This window comes from Pieris napi, chromosome Z (genome assembly GCF_905475465.1).
Source record: "Pieris napi chromosome Z, ilPieNapi1.2, whole genome shotgun sequence".
Classification (NCBI taxonomy): domain Eukaryota; kingdom Metazoa; phylum Arthropoda; class Insecta; order Lepidoptera; family Pieridae; genus Pieris; species Pieris napi.
This window is the reverse complement of record NC_062259.1, coordinates 135,794-148,301: the sequence shown is the minus strand read 5'-3', so window position 1 is coordinate 148,301 and position 12,508 is coordinate 135,794. Positions and strand designations below refer to the sequence as shown.

General features: G+C 37.5%; 1 protein-coding gene across 2 annotated transcripts; it reads left to right on the top strand.

Annotated features, from left to right (window-relative positions):
• Positions 1-6: 6 nt before the first annotated feature.
• LOC125062872 lies at positions 7-11,006 on the top strand. Of its 2 annotated transcripts, XM_047669101.1 has the most exons (12): positions 7-143; positions 514-608; positions 1,066-1,275; positions 1,890-2,056; positions 3,714-3,805; positions 4,813-4,953; positions 5,108-5,202; positions 5,665-5,731; positions 6,263-6,383; positions 7,873-8,059; positions 9,016-9,112; positions 10,706-11,006. In XM_047669101.1, exons 2-10 carry the CDS (start codon positions 514-516, stop codon positions 7,914-7,916), a joined length of 1,032 nt encoding a protein of 343 aa, XP_047525057.1. In that variant the 5' UTR covers positions 7-143; the 3' UTR covers positions 7,917-8,059; positions 9,016-9,112; positions 10,706-11,006. The 2 variants fall into 2 exon arrangements, with proteins under 2 accessions (XP_047525057.1, XP_047525058.1); XM_047669102.1 differs by lacking the exon at positions 6,263-6,383.
• The last annotated feature ends 1,502 nt before the right edge of the window (positions 11,007-12,508 follow it).

Genomic DNA, 12,508 nt, shown 5'->3' with positions numbered 1-12,508 from the left:
ACATTTAGACAATTAAAAAGTAAAATCTATGGCGTGACATTATGTGATAGACCACGTTTGACATCGAGCGCCGCTGAAGCGGGAAGAAAAATGTTGGTTTAAAATCAGCGTTTTGGACCTGGTGGAATCGCTCCAGGTCTAAGGTATGGAATTAAATAGTTTTAAGGAGTTTTAAACTTAATTCTTCTAATGTAAAATTAGAAATATTTTTGTTTAATTTACGATGTTCTATACTTAACATAAATTAGTGTTAAGTTGAATAATAACTAAGTAATAAAATTGTATATATATATATTTGTATATTATATGTCAATAGGATGTGGTTAAAGGCGTATTATTATTATATTAATTACCTAACGAAAAGCGATAGGTTGGTACTCGGTCTCATATTTGCGCTTCTCTCAAACCCCTGCCGCCCATCCCCCTACCTTACTGCAAGGACTACAAGGGACTAATTAGTAGTTCAAACGTTACGCAATGCGAAATAAATTAAAAAGGTAAAATAAATTGTAGATGTCGTCGTCATCCGTGTCTGCTGGTGCTGTGGGAGATATAATTGACCTGGATCGTTATATGCGGGCATCAGTCAGACCTTCACCACCTCACAGGTATATTTTGAAGACATATGACAGAAGGCGCAAACAAATCATGTACAATACACATAGTGAGTGTAGGGGTTCATTACCCCGTGATGCCAAGTACAGAATGTTCCTCCTAGGACCAACTCCAATTACCCCTAAATATCGAATAAAAACCCCTAAAGTTTTTGTTGTACACTCGGTTTGAGAAGTTATTGCAAACACGCATCAAAAGTACATTACTCATCATCTTCTTTTTTTGGTGCATTTCTGGACGTAGTCCATTTTACTCCAGTACCTACGCCCTGCAATGGCCTCCTCTGTATCAACTGGGAGACATTGATGATGTCGTCAGTCCACCTAGTCGGTGGGCGGCGGCGCTGTCTTTTGTTCCGATAAAAGTACCTTGAGTATCCTTTATACGGGGGAGAATCATAAAGTCCAGCCATGTCTCAGGGTAGCTGAAGTCAATCACCCAAATTTCCAGAAACGAGCGTCTCGTCGTGGACGCTGGTGCTGTGGGTCGAAGACCAATATCGTTGAGTTCGCTTCAATCCGATGAATCTGTTCATTCCCAAGGGGTTAAGTCAAGGCCGAAGGGATTCATTGAGCCCAAGCCCCAGATGGCCACGCATAAGAGGTTTTCCCACGACTCTGGCGTCTCTGATGGCAGCCGTGTCAGACGGAAACGGAATAGGTAAGTACCAGTGTTTCCCAACCCTGTGTCATGGCCCATGGCCCACCTGCACCTTAGCCTTTCGAGAATTCTTATGCACCAACATAACTTAAGTGATAGGTGAATAAAATAACCTAACGACTAACATACGGAATGACATACAATTGTATTATTAGCCAAAGTTGGGACTTGTGACTCTTGTATTATACTCAAACTTATATATTAAGTCCTAATCACTTTATATTTGTATAGTTTTCGCCATCTGTTGTTTAATTAATAAATTAAATGATTAATTTAGGAAATGATCAAACATATTTTGAAAAGCTGTAATTCAAATATCAAGTAGTTAAAATAAAGATTTTTCTATTTAAATTTGCTGCTTTATCTAGATTTGGATTGCCTCGTTTAACAATCAAACTGCTCCCCTGTGCTCACATTGGGAAACACTGGTATACAAAATATATTGTTAGTTCGGCAGTCACGTGGATGTTTTCTTTGTTTAAGATTGTTAGAGAAAAGAAAGTGCGTTCCTTGGGTAGCTTATAGAAATAATAAAATCTAAATTTATTCCAAACAAATGTAAATATTGAGTTTTATAAAGATCCGTAAAAGAAAAAGACACGTCACTTTGACAGGCATCCGACAGATTGCAGTAGCAAATGCCATTCGCGCCAGTCGTCAATGAAGGAGTTTCGCGTGATATGCGAGCAGACGCTGAAAGAGCAGAGAGAGCAAATCGCCAAGGTCACGGAGCTGTGTGAGAGATTGGCCGCACCCAAAGCGAATTCTTCGGAACCTAAAGGTTATCGGAATTGACGTGAATGTCGTGTTACACTATTTATAACTCCAGAACGGCTGAACCGATTTTGTTGAAAATTGTGGTAGTATCCAGTGGTGGCGAGGTAGTATCCAGTTTCCGCGGGACGTGGAATAACGACACGCAACTGACAGCTATACGTAATGTTATCTATGGTTAAGTGTGATTGAAAATTTTACAGTAAGAAGTTACATAAGTTGATTAATTTCGAATTTCTATTGGCTTATCGTGCCCATATTACCTATCATTAACATCGGCACGACGAGCGAGATGATCTGACAACGCCGTAATACAATAAATGGCTGGACCGATTTTGATGAGTTTAAATGGATTCGAGTATAATTCAGATTATTTGCACTTAGACTTTTTTTATTGTTTTTGTAAGTTTGACATTTTAAATTTAAGATGTGTGTACAGGACAACGTCTGTCGGGTCCGCTAGTTACTTATTAGGTAGTAGCTGTGTTCTGCGGTTCTCGATTTATTTTATTTATTAATGCAGTGATGTAACTAAATAACATCAACCTGCTCAGTTCGGACATTTAATACCCATGAGTCCTTTCATTTCACTTCTATCTATTGCTAGATGTGCTTTAAGATTCCAACATTAATTCTGTAGCACGAACTTAACTAGTCTAAAGCTTTAAATGTACTTTTTATTTCAAAACTTTTGAACCGATATTGATGACTTCCTTAAAACTGGAGTACATATGCTCTATTCTTAATTGCAGTACGTATACGAATATTTCAACGTGCTTTTTTGACAATCATAATATAGCCTATGTTCATCGTAGGAGGGTTCTAATGGTGAAATAATTCAAATCAGTCCCGTTGGAGCCTATTTAATGCAATCAAATCATTCCTATTTATAAAATTAGTGTAGTTGTATATATTTAATATTAATTAAATAATTAAATCAGTATTATTACGTCTAAGTTTGTAAATTTGTTATATATGACAGACTAGAAAAATCATACTTCTAACTTGTCAATACCACATACTAGGGACTCGAGATTTTCTTGAAGAACGCTGGAGTTCCACCCCTTCGTTGTTGATCCCCAGGTGCTGTACGATTTGGTTCGGCGTTTCTAGCAGCAAAGAAGTGGAACTTGCCCCCTTTCATTCCTACACAGCTCGATATAGGTACATTTAAGTGGCGGTTAGATAGGCATCTCCTGGACAGGCGTACACAGCAATAGGCCGCATCCCACCTGATAGGGATTATGGTCTTACGTGACTATGTTCAGTTCTGTATAAAAAGGACTGAATCACTTCATGACCAATTTGTTTGAAAATGGTCACGTGACAGCATCGTTGCATAGGAGACAGATCTATGGTCGCTTTGGTCTTTAATAGAACAACATGATTCACTAGACTACCTAAGCATCATTAATTGCGAAACGGAACGGCGCTTTGCTGGGAGAGATTATGAGAGTTCCGGACGATTATCACCGCTGCCAGGTACACTGTCCAGCATCAACAAGCTCCGTAGCTAAAGAGCGACCTATTTGTGAAGCGTAAGGGGGTGGGAGGGGTAGGATTCAAGGGAGGATTAATGGATAGCAGAAGATTCTATAATAGCTTTATAATATTTCTCGTTGAAATTTGGCCATGTATGGGCTGTAAATAAATGAATATTTCAGTGAAGAAACAATCGCTGCCAAGCAGCGACTCGAGTGAATTAAGTTCGTCGACAACTACGCTCAGTAGACACAAACGCAAAGAGAAGCATTTGGTAATACTACAAATATCAGTGGTGCTACGACCTTTTTAGGTCTGTCAATCTAATAGGCGAGGAGATGATCAGCCTCCTGTGCCTGACAAACGCCGTCGTGTTGGGTCTAAGGCATAGAAAATCCATTAACGCACAGCTGGAGTTTGAGACTCAGGGATGAGAGTCGCACCCTGGAGCCACTAGGCCAACGCTGCTGAGGACCATTATCACCTACTTGCCTATTAGACTGACAAATGATCATGGAACAGATACAAAAATCTGAGGCCTTAAAAAGGTCGTAGCGCGTATTTTTTTATATTTCGCTTTCCCCGGAGAACAAAGACATAAAATCTTTTGTTTTTTAGATAAAATAAAAGAAGGTAATGCTATTATTACAAATTTACTAGAATACTAAGGACATTACGTATACAAATATATTTTTCAAATGAAAGCAATTTTTTTCTTTTTGACGATTTAAACATAGTTGTTATGTATCTCTCTATTTGTTTTTAAACTGTCGCATTAGCTTTTATGATTATTTTTTGTTTACAATCTAAACTAAACTATCTTTGTGGTTGTTGCGAACTATTATTTTATTTATTATTTATTTTATTAACACTTCGTTGCATTACAATTTACAATATAAAAATTGTACACAATGAAATGAAAAGGAGGGCAACTGGCGGCCTTATCGCTTTCGAGCGATCTCTTCCAGGCAACCACTTTGAGAAAAGAAAAAAAAATGTATTAAATTATATCTGATCTAGATATTTTAGGAATAAAAATTAGGTAAACGAGAATTTTGCACAAAATAATTTCCTTAGAATAAAGACATCGTGTTTTCTGAATAACATTTTTTTGCAAACATTTTGAAAAAACTACAGTTACATCATGAGCCAAAAAGTCAAAATTGAGGAAACATTAAAACAGTTGTAACAAGTAGTTCTTTACGACTTTGTTCCTCGGGGCAAGCGATTTGGTAAAACGTTTAAAAGACTCCGGATGTTAACCGAGTGAATGTTTCTCAGTCTGAATCGTGTAAAACCTACAAAATAATAATGACGAAATTGGACGACTTGCATCGCGTCTTCCGTCGGCCATTGCCGCCTGCCTCTTCGAGGAGCGTTTCTGTGTGCGACAAACTTGTCAATACGGAGTTGAGGAATCAGGTGAGTTTGACTCAGCTTTATTATGCTCTGGAGTCACCTATCAGGCGCCAACTTAAATTATAATTATTTAATAAATAATTTAACCCCACGAACCGAGTAAGGGAAGAAAATCAAAGGGCCCGTAAGAGTGAATGAACAATATATTTTCTCATAGACAGTGTTAAGATGTGAGGAGCGAAAGCTGGAAGTGACCAGGACCAACGAAGTGGACATCGCGCCGAGGCAACGGCATAATGTTCTTGTGCACAGGTATGCTGAAGAGCGTGCATGGCCCAAGAAGCGCTCTTCTTGGGTTCCTTATGTTCTGTTCTTAATTGGACAGCCGTTGGGAGTGCCAGGGTTCGCTGTTCGTTTGGCCGGACTGGAACTCGATCTGAAGTATTTCCGAACCACCCCGGCCTCCTAAGCTCACCCAGCCGCGCACCAACGGGTTAGGAAACCAGTTGGTGCGCGAAGCATCATCTACTACCCCTTCCCGACAAAAAAGCCCCGTTGGAGTCTTCGACACGTCTTCGGCAATAACAATAGCTAATGGAAAATTAAAAGCCGCCCGCGCGACAAAGCAAAAAAGAACCTTCCCTTGTATTCCATTATAAATAACCCAAATTAGGTTTTTTTAACTCCAGTTAGAAATTGTAACACACCTTAAGATTTATTGGAAGTTTGTACCGACGCTGTTCTTGAAAGTCAATAATTATTCTCATCCAATAGTCTGGTGGAGAGTGACCGCTCGTCCGTTTGTTCTGGGTCCGCCATTGACTTAGAAGATCCAATACAGGTGAGTTAAATATATTCTATTATACGAAAATAGCATTCAAGAGTCATAAATTATTGTTATTAAGTACATATTAGTAACGGTGGAGTATAGGTGTCAGGAGAACATATACAGTATATGTAGTGTATGTATAAGATCGCTAAGCCCTACGGTACCCTAACACATAAATACTAAATATATAAATGGTAGGGGATGCCTGCACCAAGAGACCTAAGGTAACAGACGGAGTGCTGGTAGGATCAGAGGTTCATGGTGGTGGGATTTTCTCACGATGGGCTTACGATAATTATACTGTAAATAAAACAGAGAAATATTCAAATCTGATTTATTGTTATAAGACATCTTAAATACACATATATTATTCTCGTAAGCTGTCGGTGTATCGCGCATCTTCAGCTGGCATTTCGATTAGCCACGTGAGCCGTGTTAGAAGTTGGTGAATGATGTACGTAAATTATGGTCACAAAGATATTTTTTTATTTTAGTTTTTAATTCTCGATAACGCAAATAATTATAATATTAATTTAATTTCAGTTATCACAAGATAAACAAAATGGCGCAAGTGTGCGAGGGGGGCGGAGGACATCCCTCTGCTCGCTCTGTCGCTCGTACTGGCGCTCTTTATGGCGATGTTTGCCGAGTTATATTAACGAAGGTGTATGAATAAATGGACCTTTTGAAATATTTTTTACTTAATTTCTGTAACACAATGAAGGGTACGGTGGTTACAATTTTATCTTAAAATAATATGCCCTGAGTACTCTCGAGTTTCCATAATTTATATTCTTAACAGGGGGAACCAATTGTCAGTCGTAAGATAAATAGGAAATTAGTATGGTAATAATGTGACGTAAGACTGATATAGTAACAAATACTAACAAATAGTTCACAAGTCGCACAAACACTCACTAAGTAATTATAAAATAGATGGTGTAACTAATTAATAAAATTGGCTAAAATATAATCAAATTCAAAATGCGTCTAGCTTAGTATACTGTATAACCCAAGCAAAACAAAAGAGTTTAATTTATTATGTAATTTGGTGGATAATATTAGAAATTGTCGTCCAATGAGATTGTGCTTTCGTTAGTGCTTATATTTGTCTGTCAAGTCTTTGAAACAACAAGCCATATCGTCATTTAAACGTATATTTAAATTTAGAGCTCAGTCTAGATATAAAATAGATAGTTTTTGAGATTTCCGCCCAATTCTGGAGAAGACATATATATGACAATTATCAAATTTTAAACATTATTGAAAAATTCATCGATATTAAATCGTTTATTTGTAACTGTAACTTCGTGTACATTAGGATTTATTAATAAATAATAATAAAATAGACACGCAAATGTCATATTAATTATCATAAAGCCGTAATAATAAGAACAATTAAGTTATTTATAACTATTGTCAAAACTTTTGGTCCATGAAGGAAAGCTTAAAAGGCCAATTTCCTCTTCACCTTAAGAAAATTGTCTAATTGACACGTCTTGTGTTTTACCTACTCTCACATACGGCTGCCAAACGTGGAGTTACAATACAAAAATAAAAGCTAAACTAGTAGCATGCCAGAAAGCAATGGAAACAAGCGTACTTAAAATAAAAAAAAATCATAAAATTAAAAGCGAAAAAATAAGACGAAGATCAAAAGTTATAAATGCCTTACATTATGCCCTAAAACAGAAGTGGCAATGGGCGGGGCGCGAGTGTAGCGAGATACACCGATAATAGGTGGACCTTAAAGAAAACTGTATGAAAAGGACCAAGAAGAGGTCGCCCTAAAAAAAGGTGGATTGAAGAAATAGCAGCGGTAGCAGGAAACGAATGGAGAAAGAAAGCCATAGACAGAGTCAGTTGGAAAAAGCTGGAGGAGGCCTTTACCCGTGAAGGGGTTCCGATCGACGGTTGTCTAAATACTCTCCCACGGTTCTAATAGAAAAAGATTTTTTTTAATAATTCTATCACGTTCCCAATAACATCGTATTTACATCATAACAGCTGATCAACATCCGCCATCTTCTTCTTGTTATCGAAATATAGTTCTACATTCCATTCCATTCCAAACATTACACACCTCTGACGCTAATCAATAATTTTTATTCTATGATTTCAAAAAGTTTGCTCACGTCAAAGAAATTTATCAGTTGACAGAAGACAGGCCGACGAGAAAAAGAAGATGAAAACCTGACATGTACTGACAGAACAAAAGAAAAATTTACAGTGAAACGATGGAGTAATAATAGAAAATTGAACCATTATGAAATACTTGAACACGAAAATATGAAGAAGATCCGATACGGAATATTTTGCCTTTTATATCTTCTCTTCCAGGTAAGTCTTACTTGTTAGATGTTCATTCTTTATGGAGTGACTGGGCCGGTAAATACTCTTTAAACTTCTTGTAAAAATTGTATTATTATGCGAGCTTACGCTGGTCAAATACAATTTGAAGTGGCTCACGTCACCCCACAATAATTTACTTGCCCAATGACTAAACATACTCCCGGCCGTTGAAACTCATCATTCTTTACTTATTCTTCTTGTAGCGACAACTTGCCGGACCAAGGGACATGTTATGCAGCCGCTGCTGGATTTAACCTCAGCCACTCTGGCCATTTATCAGCTGCTTCACTCGACCTAGCCTCCAGCAGAGAGAACTATTGTTCTCGTCGATCAGCACTAGGTCTCCAATATTAAGATACAGAATTCTCTCTCTATTTAGTGCGCTGCTACACATATTTCAGCACATTTTTGTATGACACCTGATACACGCTGTCGATTCTAGGGTCTATGGCATACGAGTTTCCTTCATACGAGCGAGTGTTATAAGTACATTGGCACTGGCACAGCCGGGGTCTACCACTAGTAACTAGACTAACACCGACCCAATCTTCTACCTCATTTACAACGGAGAGTTTTCAGAGAGTTGTTTGGATTGACACCTGCAGCTGAGTTCCAACAGACGTCGATGCAGAAAACGATATTTCACCCGTATCCCTTCCACACCTGGGCGGTTTTTGGGTACCTCCACTATGTGGCACCCCACATAAGTAATTTCGAACCAATTTGACTTAGGGTCCTTCAAAAAGCGTACCACATCTTAAAAGTCCGGCAACGCACTGGCGACCCCTCTGGGAATGTGAGTGTGACAGTGCCACTTTACATGGTCGGTTAAGAAAAGCGTTCCGATTCTTAAAAGAGCTGTCAACGCACTGGCGGCTATATAAAAGAATTAAAGCTTTGCAAATTAAAGTTTTTGATTCGGTGATAACAGACTCTGATTGCAGGTGGCGGCCGCAGTAGCCTGCAAGCGGAAATCATCCTGTCGTCCGCCTCGCTGTCCAGGCGGCTGCAAGCCGAAGTATTGGTGACCTGGTCCCAGAGGTAATACTGAAAAATGGTCTGATAGCTCTGGAAACTATATTCATTAGATTAATTTCTAGAATACAGGCCAAAGAGTAGGGTTTTCTCTGGTGGTCCATTGATCCACCTCAGGATCATATTTCAAGATTAGGTTAATTTTTAGCGTATTCAATCGTCTAAACTATTCGACTCGGCCACTTGTCATACCAATTTTATAACTCGTGATGGAATTGTATTAGAGTACGATTGTAGGAGAGGTACGAATAGCATTTTTTTGTTTGTTTATTAATAGGCTGATTTACTCCTAAACCACACGAGTGAGTCACTGTCAAGTACCAGTAAGCTCTAATCAATCGAATCACTTCTACTGTTTGGGGGTCAGATGGGACCGTGACATTGTAAACAACATCAAGTAGGTATTATATTATATACTATATATATTTTATTGGTTGTTACACAACAAATTGTAAGTACCAGCCACAACAAATAACAAAAATTAAAGAGAAACAATGTACAAGACAAAAACAAATTCGTTAGTTATTTTCGCAACTTTCCAACATAGAAATAATATTACACACTGATCAGAACAATAAATCTATAACCAGCGATAGAATGATCGTAATAGTTAATTTTGTTTATTATATTACAAAAAAAAAATGCAAAAAGTAAACTCGTGTAATTGTCATTACTCAACGCATTTTCATAGTTTTGTTTCAGTGCCCCAGATGGGGCCCGTCAGGTTAAAGATGGATTAATAAAAATTGCCAAGAGTTGACCTGTCCCCATTCGATTGCTTTGAGAATCTTTTAGACTCGACTATATTTTTAGTCTCGTGCCGAAACAACTTAAGCTTATGCCGAATAATCATAAAATGGTGCTTTGTGAGACAATAGATAAAAATTAATAAATCAAAAAATTTTACTCCTTAATATCATTTAATAGAAGAAAAATATTCGTTTCTATGAATCTGTTAATTTGAATTTATTCTAATCAATTATTATTAATTGCAACAGTATTTAACATGGTATGGCATTATCAAAATAAATAGCAATTTGTCTTTATCTGAAATTTTGATTTTATCAATTTTATTAATTTTACGTCTAGGAGATATCAGTCTTTTATTTCCGATAGTTATACACTTAAACACATTTATGTATATTTCTTTATTATTAAAATATATCTGTGTGGCCATTTTGGCAAAGTCCCCCTCCAATCCCGCCTATGTCTGCTATTCTAAATTATCATATTCTTTTGCGTGTATTGTAGTACCTACCTTGGGCACGAGTTTAGTCATTTCTTGCTCCACTTTTCTGTTCTCGCTATGTGCTCCGTCCATTTCTACTTAAGTTAATTTATTTTTCTTGTGACATCTACCTTAGTTACTCTTCTAAATTATTTTTTTTACAAAAAGCAATACGAAAATACTGAAAAATATATAAAAATACATAAGACACAATATCGCTAAAGATGTCGATAGTGACGGCATACAGTTGCAAGGTCCTTCGCACATATCCCCTAGGCAGGAACCCCAGTTCCTGGAGAACACTTGGGTTGTTCACCACCAAAGCAAAATAAAAATAGACCAAAAATATTGAATTGAAATGTGTTCCATAGATGTGGGATGTATTGACCTGGGCAACGTGGTGTCTGATGCTGGTGATGGGCGTGGTGGATGGCTGCAAAAAGAAGACGATCTGCCGCCCACCACCGGGTGGTAGGCCTGGTTGTGGAGGCCGCTGACATTTGATAACAATTTATCCAATATAGTAGATATATAAAGGTTTTGAAAGAATAAAATTTGTAGTTTAAGAAACTTACCGAAACTAAATCATTTAAAACTGAAATTATAGATAAAAGTAAAACTTGAAGACGATAAAAAACGAAAAATGTTAGTTTAAATTAAATAAATTTGTTAACTGTGTATATTGTTTAATTTCACGCCATAAAACCAAAAAAATTAAGCTGAATATTTTTCTCTTAATTATTTAGAAAGAAATGTTAAAAGAAAACTTAAAATGAATAATTATCTTTATTCTTATAACGTATAATCACTTATTTGAATAAACGTTTAAATAATTTTAGATAAAAAAGATTATATAAAAATATGTTGAGCAGACTGCGGGGTGGGGGACGGGTGACGTTCGCTCATTCGCTTAGGGTTTTTATATAGTAAAAGGGGCAAACGGGCAGGAGGCTCATCTGATGTTGTGATATCGCCCAGTGTTATAAGGCTCGTTGCCGGCCTTTTAAGGATTGGTACGCTTTTGGAGGTCCCTGAGTCGAATTGGTTCGGAAATACTTGTGGTGCCTAAAAACTGCCTTGTAAAACGCTCAGGTAACTCCTGTGAACAATCTCGATAGTAACTGCGGCAGAATGATGCAGAGATACCTTGCATCTCATCACTCTCACCTTGCATAGAGATGCAGCGATTCGAATACAAGCAAGTGGAAGGAGCTGGCTGGTACTGGGAAGCTCCCGCCTTGACGTGAGAACAGAAGGGTAGGACCGAATTTGCGCTTGCGATTCCCCGGAGTGAAGTACCGTCTCGCCTTGCTGAGCACACCAAGCTTTTTAGAGGCTAATTTAGCCTTTTCCTCCAAATGATCGCAAAACCGACTACCGATATGTCAACGACCAGTATTCCGATGCTAAGTGAGGCTTTGTAAAAAGGGGTAGGACAATGGCTGTTTTTAGATGGTTTTAGCGAAAAACGCGCAAACTTCTTGGGGTTAAATTATAAATTTTACCTAATTTAAAAATAAGTTTCTTAAAAAAATATGCGTCATATACGTTCTCAATAGATTATTGAAATCCTTGGTAAGTATAATAATATGGCATTTCATGTACTTAACATATCTCGTAAAACTATTTTGTGTATTTCCTTGAATAGGCGAGGTTGCCAAACTTTGAATAGCGGTTACAACATGCAAGTGTGGCAATGCCGCAAATGTATAAGATTATTTAAAAGCATATTTTTTCACATCTGAAAAAAATATTTTTACTACGTGGTGGACGATAAATCGTTCGTCAAGTAAAAGACAGAATTACGTAGATTGTTTGACAAACGCCTCAAGCACAGCAGTACACTATCAAATAATTTGACAAGCGCGTAAAATTTGACAAACAATTTGATCGTTTACAGGGCACATTAGACTAGCAAAACACCTGGAAATAACAGCCCGTTCCCTATTTAAAAAACTTTAAATGTGTGATTTAAAAACCGATTCATTATCAAAGCTTTTTAGGGGTCTTGCAGAAATGACGGCCCGTGACTGGTCTTTATAATTTACCTATTATTTTATTGATAATTGACACAGAAAATAAAATGGCAGAGTGACTGCGTCTTCCAAAGAGTAAGTTTTATTATGGCTGGCTTTTTCTTATATAGATTCATCCCCTCCAAGTGGCTGGCAGGC

Excerpts from the sequence above, each read along its gene's own strand:
- LOC125062872 (XM_047669101.1), top strand. The coding sequence starts at position 514 with ATGTCGTCGTCATCCGTGTCTGCTGGTGCTGTGGGAGATATAATTGAC. Across the intron at positions 5,203-5,664 it reads CATAATGTTCTTGTGCACAG|TCTGGTGGAGAGTGACCGCT; the intron begins GTATGCTGAAGA and ends CTCATCCAATAG. Across the intron at positions 5,732-6,262 it reads ACTTAGAAGATCCAATACAG|TTATCACAAGATAAACAAAA; the intron begins GTGAGTTAAATA and ends ATTTAATTTCAG.